The sequence below is a fragment of the Cucurbitaria berberidis genome, assembly GCF_010015615.1.
Source record: "Cucurbitaria berberidis CBS 394.84 unplaced genomic scaffold K460scaffold_3, whole genome shotgun sequence".
Taxonomy (NCBI): Eukaryota; Fungi; Ascomycota; class Dothideomycetes; order Pleosporales; family Cucurbitariaceae; genus Cucurbitaria; species Cucurbitaria berberidis.
The window spans coordinates 3,474,145-3,489,858 of record NW_024468937.1 but is presented as its reverse complement, the minus strand read 5'-3'; the positions used below and the strand labels follow the sequence as shown (position 1 = coordinate 3,489,858).

General features: G+C 52.4%; 6 protein-coding genes across 6 annotated transcripts; 2 read left to right on the top strand and 4 right to left on the bottom strand.

The window, feature by feature from the left end:
• Window positions 1-329: 329 nt before the first annotated feature.
• On the top strand, window positions 330-2,822 carry K460DRAFT_366621 (uncharacterized protein). Its single transcript, XM_040933414.1, has 4 exons — window positions 330-1,934; window positions 1,998-2,137; window positions 2,226-2,424; window positions 2,487-2,822. The coding sequence occupies exons 1-4, from the start codon at window positions 728-730 to the stop codon at window positions 2,681-2,683; spliced, it is 1,743 nt and encodes a 580-aa protein (XP_040788334.1). The 5' UTR covers window positions 330-727; the 3' UTR covers window positions 2,684-2,822.
• A 197-nt stretch (window positions 2,823-3,019) lies between these two features.
• On the bottom strand, window positions 3,020-4,415 carry K460DRAFT_377122 (ornithine decarboxylase; the record flags this gene model as incomplete). The annotated part of the gene is made up of 2 exons (XM_040934945.1): window positions 3,020-4,080; window positions 4,136-4,415. The coding sequence occupies 2 exons, from the start codon at window positions 4,413-4,415 to the stop codon at window positions 3,020-3,022; spliced, it is 1,341 nt and encodes a 446-aa protein (XP_040788333.1).
• Window positions 4,416-5,213: 798 nt separating this feature from the next.
• On the bottom strand, window positions 5,214-9,068 carry K460DRAFT_366618 (uncharacterized protein). The gene is made up of 3 exons (XM_040933413.1): window positions 8,767-9,068; window positions 8,143-8,702; window positions 5,214-7,971 (listed from the first exon to the last, which is right to left on the bottom strand). The coding sequence occupies exons 2-3, from the start codon at window positions 8,621-8,623 to the stop codon at window positions 5,546-5,548; spliced, it is 2,907 nt and encodes a 968-aa protein (XP_040788332.1). The 5' UTR covers window positions 8,624-8,702; window positions 8,767-9,068; the 3' UTR covers window positions 5,214-5,545.
• A 1,481-nt stretch (window positions 9,069-10,549) lies between these two features.
• K460DRAFT_312518 (uncharacterized protein) lies at window positions 10,550-11,711 on the top strand (the record flags this gene model as incomplete). The annotated part of the gene is made up of 2 exons (XM_040930224.1): window positions 10,550-10,697; window positions 10,753-11,711. 2 exons carry the CDS (start codon window positions 10,550-10,552, stop codon window positions 11,568-11,570), a joined length of 966 nt encoding a protein of 321 aa, XP_040788331.1. The 3' UTR covers window positions 11,571-11,711.
• A 130-nt stretch (window positions 11,712-11,841) lies between these two features.
• On the bottom strand, window positions 11,842-13,502 carry K460DRAFT_312513 (uncharacterized protein). Its single transcript, XM_040930223.1, has one exon. The coding sequence runs from the start codon at window positions 13,353-13,355 to the stop codon at window positions 11,952-11,954; it is 1,404 nt and encodes a 467-aa protein (XP_040788330.1). The 5' UTR covers window positions 13,356-13,502; the 3' UTR covers window positions 11,842-11,951.
• Window positions 13,503-14,110: 608 nt separating this feature from the next.
• On the bottom strand, window positions 14,111-15,666 carry K460DRAFT_406005 (HlyIII-domain-containing protein; the record flags this gene model as incomplete). The annotated part of the gene is made up of 2 exons (XM_040936914.1): window positions 14,111-15,445; window positions 15,499-15,666. 2 exons carry the CDS (start codon window positions 15,664-15,666, stop codon window positions 14,111-14,113), a joined length of 1,503 nt encoding a protein of 500 aa, XP_040788329.1.
• Window positions 15,667-15,714: the final 48 nt, after the last annotated feature.

Below are 15,714 nucleotides of genomic sequence, written 5' to 3'. Positions count from 1 at the left end.
CCTCCGGTGTGGCTGATAGCCGCTCCCTAACCTCACTGGGGCACCACCCAGGTAATGCACCCCATAATACCATGATAAATATCCCTTTGAGAACCCAGTCAGTTGCAAGGTAGCCAATGCGCTATAGCGTGCATACTTCCAGGCCGCTCCAAACCCAACGGCCCGTTTTCCTCTTCTCAGTCGATGCCCATGGGCGATACTTCTGCAACTCTTTTCGTCCAAGGTTTGGTGCCACTTCGATATGGCGGCGGTACTCAAGGGGAGTGCTCACGACAACCTCGAACGCAAGTGTCAGCCTGAGCTTTCGAATCCAACATGTCGCAGACTTGCAGCGCGCAGAGGGTGGGCCGATTTGGGACAACGGTTCGCTTCGTAGCACCGGAAGAAGTAAGTAGGGAGCCACAATCAGGGTGCCTGAGGTTCAGCCGCAGCCCCAGATACGGGCTATGTCAACCTTCTTTGGACCCCGCCAGGTATCTTATTTTTGTTCTGGTCCATTTTCTCCGTCGTGAATCTTCCACACTCTTCTGCTTTGATACTCTTCTCCTATCTCTCAGTCAGTTTTTATCAGTGCCACTTCGTCCCACCACACGAAGACACTGAATGTCACTCAGCCTCGTCCAAGGACTCGAAATCCAGGAGACACAAGGACAACTCATTGGATAGTGATATTCTGTTGGCATCGGGGAAATCAACTTGGAAAAGAATAAAAGAGAAGAAAGTCAAGATGCCTTTTGTAAAGCAACCACCGCCAGTCGCAACCTTTGACCCAAGTTCACCGGCACCACCACCACCCCCATATACAGTCGGACCAGTACAACTTCCTACGCCGACACCACCACCACAACCCAAGACCGCCTTCGCACCCCCTATGCAACCAGGCAACTTCCCGCAAGGTCAAATACAGTCCCAGATGCAGCAACAACAACAGTTCCAGCCGCAGCAGGCCCAATTCGTCCAGTCACCGCAAGGTCAAAACTCACAACCGCCATTCGCACAGAATCCAGCAATGCAACAACAGTTTCCAATGGCCCAACAGCCATACCAAGGAGTACCGAACATGACTCCTCAGCAAGTGCAGCAAGTTCAACAAGTGATACAAAATATGCCTCCTGAGAAACTCCACATGGTCCAGCAACAGGTCCAGCAAATACTACCTCCACAGCAAATGATGAGTCCGCAACCACAAGGCATGATGATGTCGCCTCAGCCCATGCAACAACAGCCACCTCCAGCCCAGAGACCGCAATTTACAACCACCGCCCCATCAGGGCTCTTCGGGTCCAAACACACCCCCAGCCCTGGCAGCGGCCCCCAGGATGCGCAAAAGTCAGATGGCGTAAAGCGTTTCTTTGGCGACACGCTTTTCGGCCGCGTAGCACGCTCTTCGGTTCAAACCGCCACTTCCATGGCAAAGATGCCAACCGCCCTGAGTCCCTGGGGAGATAACAACCCCGTTACGCTCCCCAACGTCCGCTACCGCGACGCTGTGCTCTTCACGACTTTCGCCTTTGTCGGTGGTCCGCTTGTCGACGGAATCGCAGACGGCGTAACCAGCACCTTTGGAGCCGACAGCTTCATCTCTGAGATTATCAGTTCTGGCGCTGGCGCCATCGCTGCGTCCACTGTGCTCAAGTACTCGGTCTTTCAGATCGTAGAGCAGGCTATTGACAAGGGCATCATCGAGCACATGCTTCCCGAAGAGGAGAAGATGCTGCAGACGACCAATGTGAAGAGTCTGCAAGTGGGCATCAAGCATAAGCTCATGGGTGTGGACGCGGATCTGAGGTTTGTGGGCATGTACCCGACGAGGAATACGCAGGCGTGCGAGAAGGGCTGGTTCTGTCCGTATCTGTTTTCGAGTGCGCGGACACCTTCTGTTCCAAGAGCAAATGAATTCGCCATTGCACAGTCTTTTGGCCCGTTCCTCGGTGGTACGTCAAGGTTTTCCCCTCAGCCCTCTTTCAAGACATGTCGCTGATAGTTATACACAATAGGGGACTACCTGCTCGCTCACAAACTCCTCTCCGAATCTGCCACTACGCTCAGCATGTGTGAAGCCAACCCCCAAATCGACATTGGCACAAATCGCCTCCTCATCCTCTTCACCGCCATCTCTCCCTTTCGCGCAAACATGGTACGTCCTCTAATCTCCCAACACTCCACATTTCCCCTCAACAAAGCTCACCGCTCTGGGCAAACAATTTGTCTAATCTTTCGCATAGTGGAGTACATCGCGCCGCCCAGGCTGCGGCACAATCGTCTTCCACCTCCTCGACGGCTGTCCCGCCCTAGTCATCCCCGTTACGAAACGCTCGCCCATTACCGCATGGTCGCCATGGACGTTGAGCCAAATGCGCCAAGCTCAGTACTCTGCACAACCTCCTACACCGGGAAGTGGCATGTATAGTGCCGAATGGCAGCGTACGTTCTTATCCTTTTTCTTCGTTCTCGCCAAAGACTCTAATAGCTGACGTTCTTCACAGACGAGCAGATTTGCGAGTGGCTCGATACTATCATCAGTGTGCCGCATGTAAATCCTTCATTGAGAGACCGCTACGTCGATGTTTTGGGTAGAAGTGTGAGTCTGGTCATCAACGGCGCTTTAGCGCTGGATAAGTGTCAGCCGCTGTTGGGGAAGCTGGATCCCGAGAGAGCCGGTATTTGTATGTTCCGGTACTGAGATTAGAGAATGGTGGATAGGCGTCGTGGTCGAAGATTTGATACCCTTGGAACGTTATTTCGTTTTACTTATCATGTGAATTGCAAGCAGGTTGCAAGGGCACAGGCAGATCAAATACTGAATTCAAGTAAAGGAAACAGTTCATTTTTATATTAAACAAAACGTGAAACAACAAACACAAGTATGTATTGATTGTCATATGCACAAAATTTTGAGGCTATGGAACAGGGAACGTCTATCAAATCTATCAAAACTTTTGTAAGAAAACCGCCTAGTCTTGCTGTCACATGCTCGCTTTTAGCAATTGTAACCACCCTCGATGCTAACACCAACTATTTACATGCCCATCAAGGCACTAGCACCCGGCTCGCTGCAGACGTACACGACGTCATGGCTATCGGTGAAGCCATTGAAGCGCGTAGCAGAGCACTTCGTGTACGCGCCCATGTCCTCAAAGTAGAGCCAATCACCCACATCGAGCAGCTCAGGGAACGTGCAAGAGGACGAGATGATATCAATGCCATCACAGGTCGGACCCCAGATGGAGTACTCAACTTGGGAAGGCGTGTCGTATCCGGAAGGACGGGTATCGTACAAAACGTCGTCACCGTTCGTCAAGACGCGCGGCACTGGGTGCTGGTGATCGAAGATGATGCTGGAGAAGTTGCCGTAAACTCCATCATTGAGGTACAGCATATACGAAGTCGTTCCCAGGGTGGCATCATTGACAGTGCGGCGGGCAATGATGTGGCATGCGATGGTAAAGGCGGTGGACACGTAGTAGCGCCCAGGCTCTCCAATGACGCGAATGTGGGGCGGGAAGTACTCGTCCAGAGAAGCGGACAGCACTGCGGCCATGGGCTCGAACGAATCGTCGCCAGTGAAGCCGCCGCCAACATCCAGGGTATGCATGTTAAAGCCGAGGTCAGCCGCCTGGTCAAAAACGAAGCGGGCATCCTGCACAGCCTTGATAAAAGCCTTCGGGTCTGAAGCACCCGAGCCGACGTGGAAAGCCACACCGACAACATTGAGCTCTAGCTTCTTCGCAAGCTCCAAGAGCTCGGCAGTGGTGTCCAAACAGGCACCAAACTTCTGGCTCAGACGGCACAAGCTAGCCGAATCGTCCGTCAAGATGCGCAGGTACAGCTCAGCGTCTGGGAAGAGCTGCTTCGTCTTGTAGAGCTCGTCGGCGTTGTCAAAAGTCATCTGCTTGACGCCAGAGTGAGCGGCGTAGCGGACGTATGACTTTGTCTTGCAGGGCTGCGCATAGATGATGCGAGAGGGGTCGACGCCTAGCTTCAGGACCATTTCAATCTCGTTCTTGGAGGCGCAATCGAAACCGAGCCCCAATTCGGTCATGAGACGGAGAACTTGGGGGTCCGGGTTGCACTTGACCGCTATTCTCGGGTTAGTGGCAGATTTCTGCGTTTTTTGCTTGGTATGGAGACTCACCATAGTGCGGCTTGACACGGCCTAGGTTCTGCTTCCAGCGCAGATGCTGGCGGTAGACCTCGCCCAGGTCAGCAATGAAGAAGGCATCTTCATCGCCAACGGTGCAGGTATCATGATCAATAGCCTCAACTCGGCTCTTCAGAGCCTCTCCAATCAACTGCTTTGATTTCCAGCCGCCATGATTGTCATTATTACCAACGGCGTATTTGTCGATCGACTGTAAAGAGCCTTTCAACAAAAGCTGGTATTCTTCGGTGGTTGTGATAGCCGAAGGTGCCATGCCCTGGATAGTAGTTTCTGGCGGCTGCCTTTTTGAATGTAGTGTTTGGTGGAGCGTGAGCCGATATTAAGGTGGCTTGAAGAGCGTGAAGCCGAGGCTTGTTGATGGGCGAGGTCTCCCCGACTCTTCCTCGACGAGAGGAAGAACCACTGAGAGCGTCCTATGCGGCAGCTGAAGTTCGGGTTGATCGAGGGTCTGGGTGGGCGACAAAAAGAGAAGACGCTCCAGCTGTTTCTTAGACGGCGACAAGATGAGGAGGCGGGATGTTGTTGAAGACGTGTGGAGCGGGTCGAGCAGAGACAATTTGAAGGTTGAGAAGGATCACGGGCGAAACCGTGGCGAAATGGAGCCTTTGACGCGACCAAAGGCAGTCGAGCAGTGAAAGGTGCGCTGCAGCGAGAGGCAGGCAGCCACGGACGCTTTATAGAATCCAGCGACTGGTGAAAGCGAGCAGAGGGTGCGGTGAGAGGAGAAGAGAAGAGAAGAGAGGAGAGGAGAGGAGGAGGCGATGGCAGGCAGATGGCGGGGATGGGAATTTTCGCGCAGCCGAGTGTGGTGCCCCTGCCATGGCCCTGCTCTGCCCCTGCGCGGCTACATCACTGCGGCTCGTTCGCGACCCACGCCCGGCGGAAAACACCTCAGCTGCCTTGATTATTGGCAATCCATTCCATCTGCAACCTGAGAGGCTGAACGCATAATAAGCTGGCCGAAATAGCGCATCTACACTTCTTCCTAGCAGCCCCGACGGCAGTTTTCCCATTGATTACAACCGGTCGATGCGCGAGCACACCACAAATACCTTTTTTTTTTCACCGCAACGTTGGACGACATACGGTAACTTGGCGAGCACTGTACGCAGCTTGTCATGTTTGCATGTGCAACCGCAGCAGCTGCATGGGCGGAATTGCCGAATGGTTGCTTGATTCGTGGGCATCTAGGTACCGCTATGCACAATGTACTGAAAGAGGCCCAACGCCCGTATCCCCCGATGCCTGAAAATGCCGCTATGTGTACGTTGGGTATGTGTGTAAATGCTGGGACAATCATAAAATGCAACATTGGTGCGTGCATGCAACGCTGCCCAAGCAGCTTATCAAGAAAAATAGAGAAGAAAAAAACGGTCGCCTTACCTACACCCTCTGAAGCATGACAGGCACATCAGACAGGTCCACGCCATATTGATGTCTCCAAGGTAGGCTCTTGTTGCTTGCTGCGCTGTGCTGCGATCGCGTCCCGGCTGAGCCACCGATGCCGACCCCACGGCCTTCGTAGCCGTAGCTTAAGCCGCCGCTATAGCGTCCCCAGCTCGCCATGTCCTCCGTCGTGGGAGCAGCCTTCGCACGTAAACCCTCGCCTATAGACTTGCGACGCTGCCTCCAGGTTTGGGCGTGCGCTTCCCAATCAACCTCGTGTTGAGAAGAGCGTGGTCTGTCATCGTCACACTTCTCCACCACTTGGGGCACTATTTGACCTCGTTCGCGAGACTGGGCGCTGGAGCTCATGTCTGGTTTGGTCTCCTCTTGCTCTTGGCCGCCCTTTTCTAATCGAGGCCTGGCGCACTGCGGAGGCGAAAGCCTAGAGGCATTAATAGCCGGCACTGGAGGGATATCAAAGCTTTGTGGACGTCGCTTGGAAGCTTTAGCCTCACCCGCGTCCATCTTCAGGTTGTGGTAGCTTCGCCGTCGTTGCTGAGATAATTCTTGTGGAACAGAGGCCCGGTCCTTACTGCGCAGGCGCGCAAATTCTGCAGCTGCCTCAGAGTCCATGTTTACCATGGACTTCGCTCGAGGTAGTGCCTTGCCGAGTTGGTGTGGGTGAGTACGAGCTGTTGTGGGGTTCCTCTGGAGACCAGACATCGCAGCATCATAAGGAGAACTACCAAGTGCTGATGCAATTGTGCCTAGATCGACAACACCGAGTGAACTGTCATCAGCTTCCCCCTCGACCTCTTTATCCTCCACGGTCGACTTCCTGCGAAACATAGAAAAGCTCATTCGACGGCCATGGGCAGGAGGCGTCGGGGGTCGGTCTGGTTCAAGTTCAGCGAGCTGATTGTGTATAGTCGAGACTGTGAAAGGACCATCGGAAGCGGGCTCATTTGCGAGGATGTGGTCTTTGGTAGGATAGGTATGCGTTAGACACTCCATCCCTGGAGTGTGGGACAAGCGTCGAACAAACTTGGCTCGCACGTTGTCTGGAACATCCGGAATCGTTCCTTCTGGGATAGGTTGACAAGACTGGACTACGGGAGGTTCTGCGTGTGACTGGCCTCTCCTTTGCGACCGCTTGTGGCTTGTCGAAGACGTGCTGTCAAACGACGTCTTCGAGGTAATTGATTGTGGCGTCTGAGGTGAGAGGATACTCTCTGATGCTGAGGACCTAACTGAAGATCTTGCGGAGTGATTCAGAATCTTCAAGGATAGTGGCCGTCGTCGTGCCTGGGAAGTCTGTATAGTCGGTGATAGAGGTTGTTCAGAAGTCACGGCTTGAGACATATCAGAGGTTTCCGGTTGCTCGACTTTTGCACTATCTCCTTTTAGCGGCGAGTCACTGCGCTGCTTTGATTTTGGCAAGGCGTCCTTGTGTTGTTCCCGATTGACTAGTCGAAGACTGCCACCAGATGAGTACCCTGAATCGGATGTGCGTGGTGGTGGGCGTTGAGGTGCTCTAGGTCTCTGTTGGGCTGGTGCGAGTACATGTGGAGTTTTAGAAGAAGTTACTGGATCTGACACCTCAACTGTAGATGTAGGCTTGCCGATGATAGTACTATCGAGCATTCCGACTCCTTCTTCGCCGAATGTAGGACTGCCTGACACAAATCCCTCGTCCTGGTCCATCCTATGGTCCTCGGCTTGTTTTCCGAATGGGCTAGTGGGAATCTCTGCCTGATAGCTTTGAGCAAGCCGGTTTGCGTCATGTGCAAGAGTGTCTACGCTGTTGTTTGTGATACGTAGAGCTTTAGCAGTCCCTGTTCCCGGTCGAATATCGGATGGCTGATTGTTGTGAAGTGGAACGGTTGTAGGAAGCACGGACGACTTGCTCTTCACGTGCCCACGTCTTCTTGTGGTCTTCATCATCAGAGGGCTGGAGTCGGCCTCTACCGCCGAAAAGTAGTCATCCTGTCCAGCAAGACGAGAGCTTTGCTTCGAGAACTTCGCACTGGGTGCGGGCGACGGGGCTCCATTAGTCACCACGAGGGAGCCTAGCTTTAAACTTCCCAAGTGTGAGTAATCCATCTCACTGGGAGTCTGCGCTCGAGGCGTTGGGGTGTCGCCGCTGTCCTTAGCCGCTGCCAGGCGGTTCAAGGGGAAAGCTGCCTTTGAATTGGACCTCCACCTTGCTTCCTCGGCAGGTTCAATTTTTGGAGTCTTCCATGAATTCCATGTACTGCGACGACCATCAACAGAAGAGTTCCGCGTTGCCATCCCTGGAGTCTGGATCAAGGACCGCCGCCTTGTTAGTGACGATGACGATCTGTTCATCACCGAATTCCTTCGGCCGAGCCCGTGTTCTTCTACCGGTACAGTATGTGTATCCAAGGGCGCTAATGCTTCATCTAATGACTGTCAGCAGAATTCAAATGTACATTGCCAAGTGCGAAGTGAGGGCAAGTGAGGTTGTGATCTCATCTTTCGATAACTAAAACTACCTGGGCTGAGCCTCGCGAGTATGTATACCCGATGGAACGGAATGTGTACGCTACGAAAAAAAGCCAGAGAATACTTACGGAGAGCTGCAAGATCTTCCGGGGATCCATACCGTTTGACTTCTTGCAGTACCCTGATAGTCGCCTCTAGATCCACGGGTGCGGGTGAAGCCAAAGAAACTTTGGAGTCGGACAAGCCAGCAAGCCTGGTGGACGAGCCATGTTTGCTTCCAAAGCACGATAGGGAATTGGACCTGGAGTTGGTCCTCGAATTTGATCTTGATATCACCGATAACGGTCGTCCCCGTGTATTTGTAGCCGTCTCATCGATGCCATCGTTCTTGTTCGACCGGAAAGCTGCAGCTATCCGAGACCCAAACTCCGTATCAGCAGGCGACAGTAGGGTCTCTCGAATCTGATGTCGGTCCTTCACACTCAGGTCCGCATATCGTGAGGATACCGAAACTGGCGAATCCACTTTGAAAGATTGGCTGGGAGAATTCGTATTCGTCTTCGGTTTCGACAACCGGTTGGGGTTGGCGGTGCTCTGGTGGTTGCCCATGTTGTTGAGGCGGCGGTATCCTACGACGAGCTCCGACGCTCAACGCAAGTGGGAGGGAGACATTGAAGTATCTCTTCAGCTAAAGAGCTGTGGTCAGTCAGAGTGTATTCAAGTGCGGGGAATGTCTTAGGCTGGGAGCTTACCTATATAATGCGTTCGAAGTCGTCAACTTCCAACGTGGGGGCTGGGACCTTGTTCAACGTGAGGCTTCGCGCGACTTGGACATGGGCTGGACTTTGTTTAAGAGTGAGCTAATTTGCCCCATGGAAGCGCCTAAGACGGTTAAATCGATATCGGTTACAGGTATTTTGGACGCTGAGCCTGCGATTATCACGAGTCTCGCACGTAGCAAAGCGGAGAGTGCATCAAGGTAAACAACAAACTTGGAAGAGGCTCGACATGAAACCGGACGATGCGCTGCATCGAGGATTACACGTTATCTGCCAATCAAATGGGCTGAAGGTACGAGCTTCCAGGCCAATCGAGGCGTAGCGACGCGGTGCATGCGCGGCTCGAGGCTGGATCCCAGCCGTGAATCTGGACACATCGAGACGTCTAACGGCTGATCGGACCTTTTTGGAGCATCACACCATGGCAAACTGGAACCGGTCGCCTCCAGCAATCTTGGAAGTTCATGTTAGATCCTCACCTACATGGAAGAATTCCTCTGGGGTGCCCCCGCCGTTGCAAAAGGCTGTTGTATGAGAGCATCGCGGTCTTTAGAACCCTCATGCCTGCCATGAACCACGCTTGCCCCCCATGTCGTCACTTGGCCTGCAAGTATGTGGTGCCATCACCGCATGAAGTTGCACCGTGTCCTTCCCCTCCTTCTCGACTCTGCTTCAGATACCCTAGCTGAAGACTGGCAGATGACCCTAGCTATGAATATCAGTCGCAGCATGTTGCAGACGGCAATTTCGGCTCCGGCTTGCATGCTTTTACGTGCGTGTCATCGCGATCTGTCCGTCCATCACTCCTCGGCCTCGGACACTTTAGTACATATAGTCGCTGGCGTCGCCAACCGCTTGTGGCCTGAAGCATGTCCGTCGTTGCAGCCGCATCCGAAGACTACCGCGAGAGGATTCTTTGCGTTATGTCGACGCTCGTGTCGATGAGACAGGAAGGTGACCAACGCGTTAGGTATCAGGTGCATTCGCTACCTCAGATTGCGGATAAAGCGTGCACTTCGCCCTCTGCTTCCCAAGCGAGATTGGACGCTGAAGCACGACGTGGTGATCGATCGAGCATTGATATGGTTTCAAGGGTAGGCAAGGGTTCATTGCAGGTTTGAAGCCTCACCAGAGATTGCGAACAACGGTCGTACCTTGTCGTCGAGGCGGACCTGTCTTCGGTGCTGATGCAGATGGTTCGTACAATGAAGATTGCCATCCATGATGCTCCACGTAAGCCATCAGCCACACCCGGCGCAGAGATCATCATCGCCTCAACAAACCACTTCGAAAATTTCATAAACATCCGGGAACACCGCGGCCTTAACTCCACACGCTCGCTCCTAAAATCTCGGTGTCCGTCTGCTGCCTTTGTGACGTGGAGACTAATGATCGTCTCGGACCGCGCGCTTGCTAAGACCGGGGCTCACGCAAGGCTATGATGAAGGTGACATCATAGCTTGTCTGTCTTTCAAATTCAAATTATAGCCTAGACGAAACTTCAGTCGCGTGTGCATTTTTCCATTGCCTCTGAGTGAGGCTCTTCATTAATATCACACCCCTCGCTTGTTAATCAGAGGCTCCTTTCCCTCTGCGTTTTATCTCTGTCAAGTTGGATCTTGATCGTGTGCTTCCCTGGCATCCGCCGCTTCCGTAAATAGAGCGCATCGAGTGTCATTTGTACACCGCAACAGAGACCACTCGTCCTCCACACCCTAATTCTCCAAAAAACAACATTTGGGCAACATCAGTCAAGATGTTGGGGATTTCCTACTGGATCGTTCCCATCTTTTCGGCCGTAGTATGGACGGCAATGTTAATCACTATGCTAGTGTACTGGGCAGCAACAGGACGACCACACTACGTATCCATGTCCGAGGGGCAACATATTCCCTACATCTCTGGTAAGACACGGTATCTATCAATCGTGTTAATCAAAACTATACTGACTTTCTCTAGATATTGGCGCGGACGTACTCAAGCCAATGTTCATCGCCATGTCCGCTATAACAGTGGTGACCTTCGACCTCGCCTTCATCTTTGAGCGCTGGCTACGGCACGCAGGTAGACTTACACCAAATACCTCGGTCTGGCAGAAGGTTTATTCAACCTTGGCCACCATCGCCGCAGTTGTCGGTGCAGCGGGTCTCATTCTTCTGAGTATCTTCGATGCAAAACGCCACAACAAACTACACAACATTTTCCTGGGTGTCTTCATCCTCGGTTATATCGTAAGCGCCATCTTCATATGCTTGGAATACCAACGCCTGGGAATCCACTACCGCCAGCATTCCGTCCTCCGAATCTCCTTCTGGATCAAACTCTTCTTCATCATCGCCGAGATATTCCTCGCGATTGCCTTTGGAGTTACCTCGAAAAAGCACATTTACAATGTTGCTGCGATTCTAGAGTGGATCGTATCCTTCATCTTCTGCTTCTACGTCCTGAGCTACTTTGTCGACTTCCTCCCCGCGCTCCGCACCAAGAACCACCAATCTAAGCAAACGGAAATGCAGTTGTTAGAAGAAGGCGGACGGACAAACATGGGTGATGGAGCGGCAGAGAGCCAGCAGTACTACCGTGGAAATGCGGCGACGGCGGCGCCATATGCCAATGGAGCAACGAACGGATATACCAACGGTACCAACGGTTACACCAACGGCAATGGATACTCGAACGGCCATACCAACGGATACACCAACGGCAATGTATCACACAACAACAATGGTTACCCCATGCCCGCTGAACCAGCTCCTCTGGCCTCGAGGAACTTCTAAACGTCCGAGATTAAATACCTTTGTTTCTTTTGTACATATTCCTGTTCGAATTTCACGCCTAGAACGACCGATACCTTTAGTCTTGTCAGCTAAGTTGTATGGAAATGGTTGCATAATGAGGTGTTTTGGGAGGAACACGTGAGCGCATATTATCATGTATGGATAACTGCATTAGATGTAATATATTCATAATATTCATCACATTGCCAATGAATGCGAGTCTGCGAGCACAATGTCCTACGAGGGCAGAGCAAGTATTTTATGTGGAAGCCTCTCTCAAAAAAAAGGTGGTATGAAGGTCGAATTGGTATCATATCTATCTACTCCTTTACAACGCTGATGCAAATGTCTGATTATCTATTTCCCTGAGCAAGTCCATAACTACTTGTAGTACTTCTCATCCTTGTACCTCCTCTTCCTGTCCTCTCGATCATCGTCGTAGCCATAGTCTTTGTCTCTCCTGCGCTTTCGCCGCTCGTCAGATTCTCGACTTTTACTCCGATCGCGACGGTCGCGCTTCGAATCCCGGCTTCTGCTGCGGTAACGGTCACGCCGTTTCTCCCTTTTGTCGTCGGGGCTACGGCTGCGATTTCGTCGTTTTTCCTTCCGACGCTCGCTATCGTAGTCATCGCCTCGGTCCCGTTCTCTGCGCGAGTCTTTCCGACGCTCACTATCGTAATAGTCGTCCTTGTCCCGTCGACGATCGTCTTTTCGATCTCTGTCCTTCCTCCTCTCGCTATCATAGTCATCGTCGCGTCGTCGGTCTCGTTTACGGTCGCTATCGTCTCTCCTTTCTCTCCGCTTCTCCCGCCTGCTATTGTCCTCCTCCGCCGGATCATCATATCTGCTTTTCCCCTTCTCCGGCTTCTCTTTTACCAAATCCTGGCTCTCAAGTTTTGCTTTCAATTCCTCCTCGGTGAGCATTTCGCCCGTAACCTTGTTCCGCAGCGTGACAGGGTTATAGCTTTGAGCAACTTTCTTGCCTTTGCCCTTGCCCGTCCCACCCCATTCACCCAGCTCAATGCCTACAGCGGCTTCCTCTTTGGCGCCAATCCCGAGTAGGGCAGGGCGTCGTTTGGCTTCTTTTGGTTTATCAAGGATGCCGTTTTTGCCAATTGGTTCTCCGTCTTTCCAGCCCATACCCCGGAGCAACGCGGCGCCGAATCCTTCGACTGGCACTGCTTCATAGATTTCGAGCGTGGGTGCCTCCGGCGCGTTATTCAAGTCGTAGAGCAAGGCTTCCTCTTCAGTCTGCACAGGGATGACAAGATCCTCATCAGTGGATTTTCCGTTTAGAAGCGCGTCGAGTGCTTGCTTCTCGAGCCGTTGTTCTTTCGTAAGGTTGTCCTTTGTATCTTCCATAGACTCTGGCGCAACTGTTTCTGCTGCGCCATTGTCTTGCGGCTCATCCTTCTTGAGAATGGTAAGTCCATATTCCATTTTCCGCTCCTCTATCTTGTCCACGACAACTCCGTTTTGCGCCTGTTGATGTGGTGCGTTCGTAAGCTGTTTCCGCACTACTTCTGCGCGCCAGTCGCGGTTGGGTTGAACCGGAATGATTCGCGGTCCTTCCTTTTCTTTCTTGCCGTTGGCATCAAGCGCGCCGCCTTCGGCAGCATCCCAGCCTAAGATCTCTTGCTGTTTGTTAGAGTCATCGGGTTCGTCGTCGTCAAGCGCAAGGCGAGGTCTTTTGGCGAACTTCTGCGCGGGAGAAGATTTGAGTCCGGTTTTCGCTTTCAGTCCCCCTAGCGACATCTTGAAGCCGCCCTCCTTTGGGGCGGCCATTTTGACTGGATTTATGTAGGACAAGGTCTCTGCGGGAGCAATGCGTGAGCTCGTTTCGCGAGTCTTCGATACGAGGGAGGAAGCGTAGATCTGATTGCCGTAGGACTCGGCGGGGAGGTTGTCGATAAAGACAGTGGTGTTGCAGTGTGAAAGCAGACGGGGAAATGTTCACTGGAAATCTGGAGTTCGCTATGACATCGGCCTTGGCGCCGATCCTAAGGCAGCCAGGTGCAACTTCTATTAAACTGCAGAAAGCGATCTGACTTATTGCTCCATCTAGGCAACAGTTTGCTCATGATTCATAATTGAGTTGGATCACGACCGTTATTTCTCTCGCGAATAACGAATCAAGATGGCTATTGCGCGAATGATAGGGACTCAAGATGGCTCTCACCACGTTGGTTATTCCCTTCCATAATCAACTTTAATCAAGCCTTCAATTAAAGGGAAGAACGCACACAAACAGTCCACAAGGCAAGCTATTACCAGAGTCGAAGACTGAATCAATTAAAAGGACCACGATGAATGGAACGAACTTGCTAGTGAGTGAACGTAGTAAAAACATAGGAAATGGGATCGCGAATCTCCCTCGAATCTCCGACCTAACCGCTATACACACTATGAAAAACCAGCCCTAGCTCGACAAACTTCTACGAATGACCAAAGGTCTATCAGATCACGCCCCCAATGCAAAATGATCATGCACGCTCATCAATGCCTAACGCTTCAAACCAAATAAACAACCTCCAAACCCCTCAGTACACGGAGCAGCTCGTCTGCGCCCTTGCCAAAGCCGACGTGAACATTGTCTGCATAGCCATGTAATGGAAGATAATACCTCCCAGAACAGCAACATGCCAGATATTGTGGGAGCAGCCTACGTAATCGAAGAATCCCGGGAAGAAGCGCTCCGGTGTCTTGCTGGCGTATAGTACTGCGCCAGTGATGTAGACAACAAGACTCTTGGTAACAGGGGCGTAGAAGTACTGTGCCCATTCGATGCCGCGGGTGTATGCGAGCTGGCCAAAAGGAAGGAAGCCAGTTAGCGCGAGAGAGACGTAGAACAGGACGCGTAGCCAGGCCATGTCTGCGCGGTTGAAGGTTGGGTGCCAAGGGAGGATGATACCACCAACTCCTAGAATGGCTGTGACACTCATATAAGACCAACGGGATACAGGTTCGCAGTAGAAAGCGGCATATTCCGTGGTCATGATCGATGCAGCGACGAGGAGAGAGATGCCAGTATAATCAACGCAAGCGAAGCGCTCGAGGAGCGTTTGGTGCGAAATGCTGTTCATGGTGTGCCAGATGGTGGAGCAGGCGAGGCACTTGCAAGCAGCAAAGAAGAAGACTGCTGCGATGAAGATGTCGGCTTTGGTCGACATGCTGAAATTGTTGCTCGAGGGGTAGAAGTAAAAGGCCAGAGCGAGGACCATCAGGAAGCCGAGAAGGTGGGTCCATATATTGATGAGTTCGTTATGTATGCTAACCACGGAGCGGACGCATGCCCATTTGCCCTCGGAGAAACGGTAGCCCTTGTGGATGTGTGGGTTGACTCTCCAGGGTTCTGGTAGGTCGTCGTAGTGGATGAGGCCGTGCTCCTTTGCGCGAGCGAGGGCTCGTTGTACTCCATGCTCTATTGTCAGTTCGATGGTTTCTCGCGCTCTCCGTGCTTTGTCTAATCCTCCGTCCACGACGCCCTTGGCAATCTCGAAGCCCTCGTCCATTTTTCTTCGGCCACCCTCGTAGAAGTCGTGCGCATACGAGCTGATGGACCCATCTCGCAAAGCATATGCGCGAGCCTCAAACTCGGTCAAGTACGAGTCCATTAGCTTTATGCCTTCCAACACCTTCTCCCCCAAGGTTTCTTTTCGCTCCAATGCTTCTTTGTAGCGCTCCTCAAGCGTCTCGACAAAAACGGCTGCTTGCCGACGTCCTGCCTCGATTGCGCCATCGGAGATGATCGAGCACGATTCGCGAACAGCAAGGAGTGTGTTGTATGCGTATTCGACGCCGGCGTCGTACCCAGAGTGTCCATAGGATTCGAGGAAGTCTAATCTGCAGTTGAGCTCTGTGATGAAATTGCGAAGCTACATCAAAGTCAGCTCGAATGTCGAAGCGCATAACCATGGTGGGTACGCACAAGTACTTGGAAGTTTTCAGCCTCTTGCACGCATGGCTTTGTATGCCATGAGTGCCGTCGCTGCTGTGGAGGGAAGGTTCCATAGCCGCGGTATGAAGGGCGAACAGGCTCTTCCTGCGAAGTCATGACCGCCGTACTGACGCCAACATTCGACTTGGAGCGCGGCATGAGGGGCATTGATATATCCATTACGCGGGGCGGCCGTTGGAGGCGTGG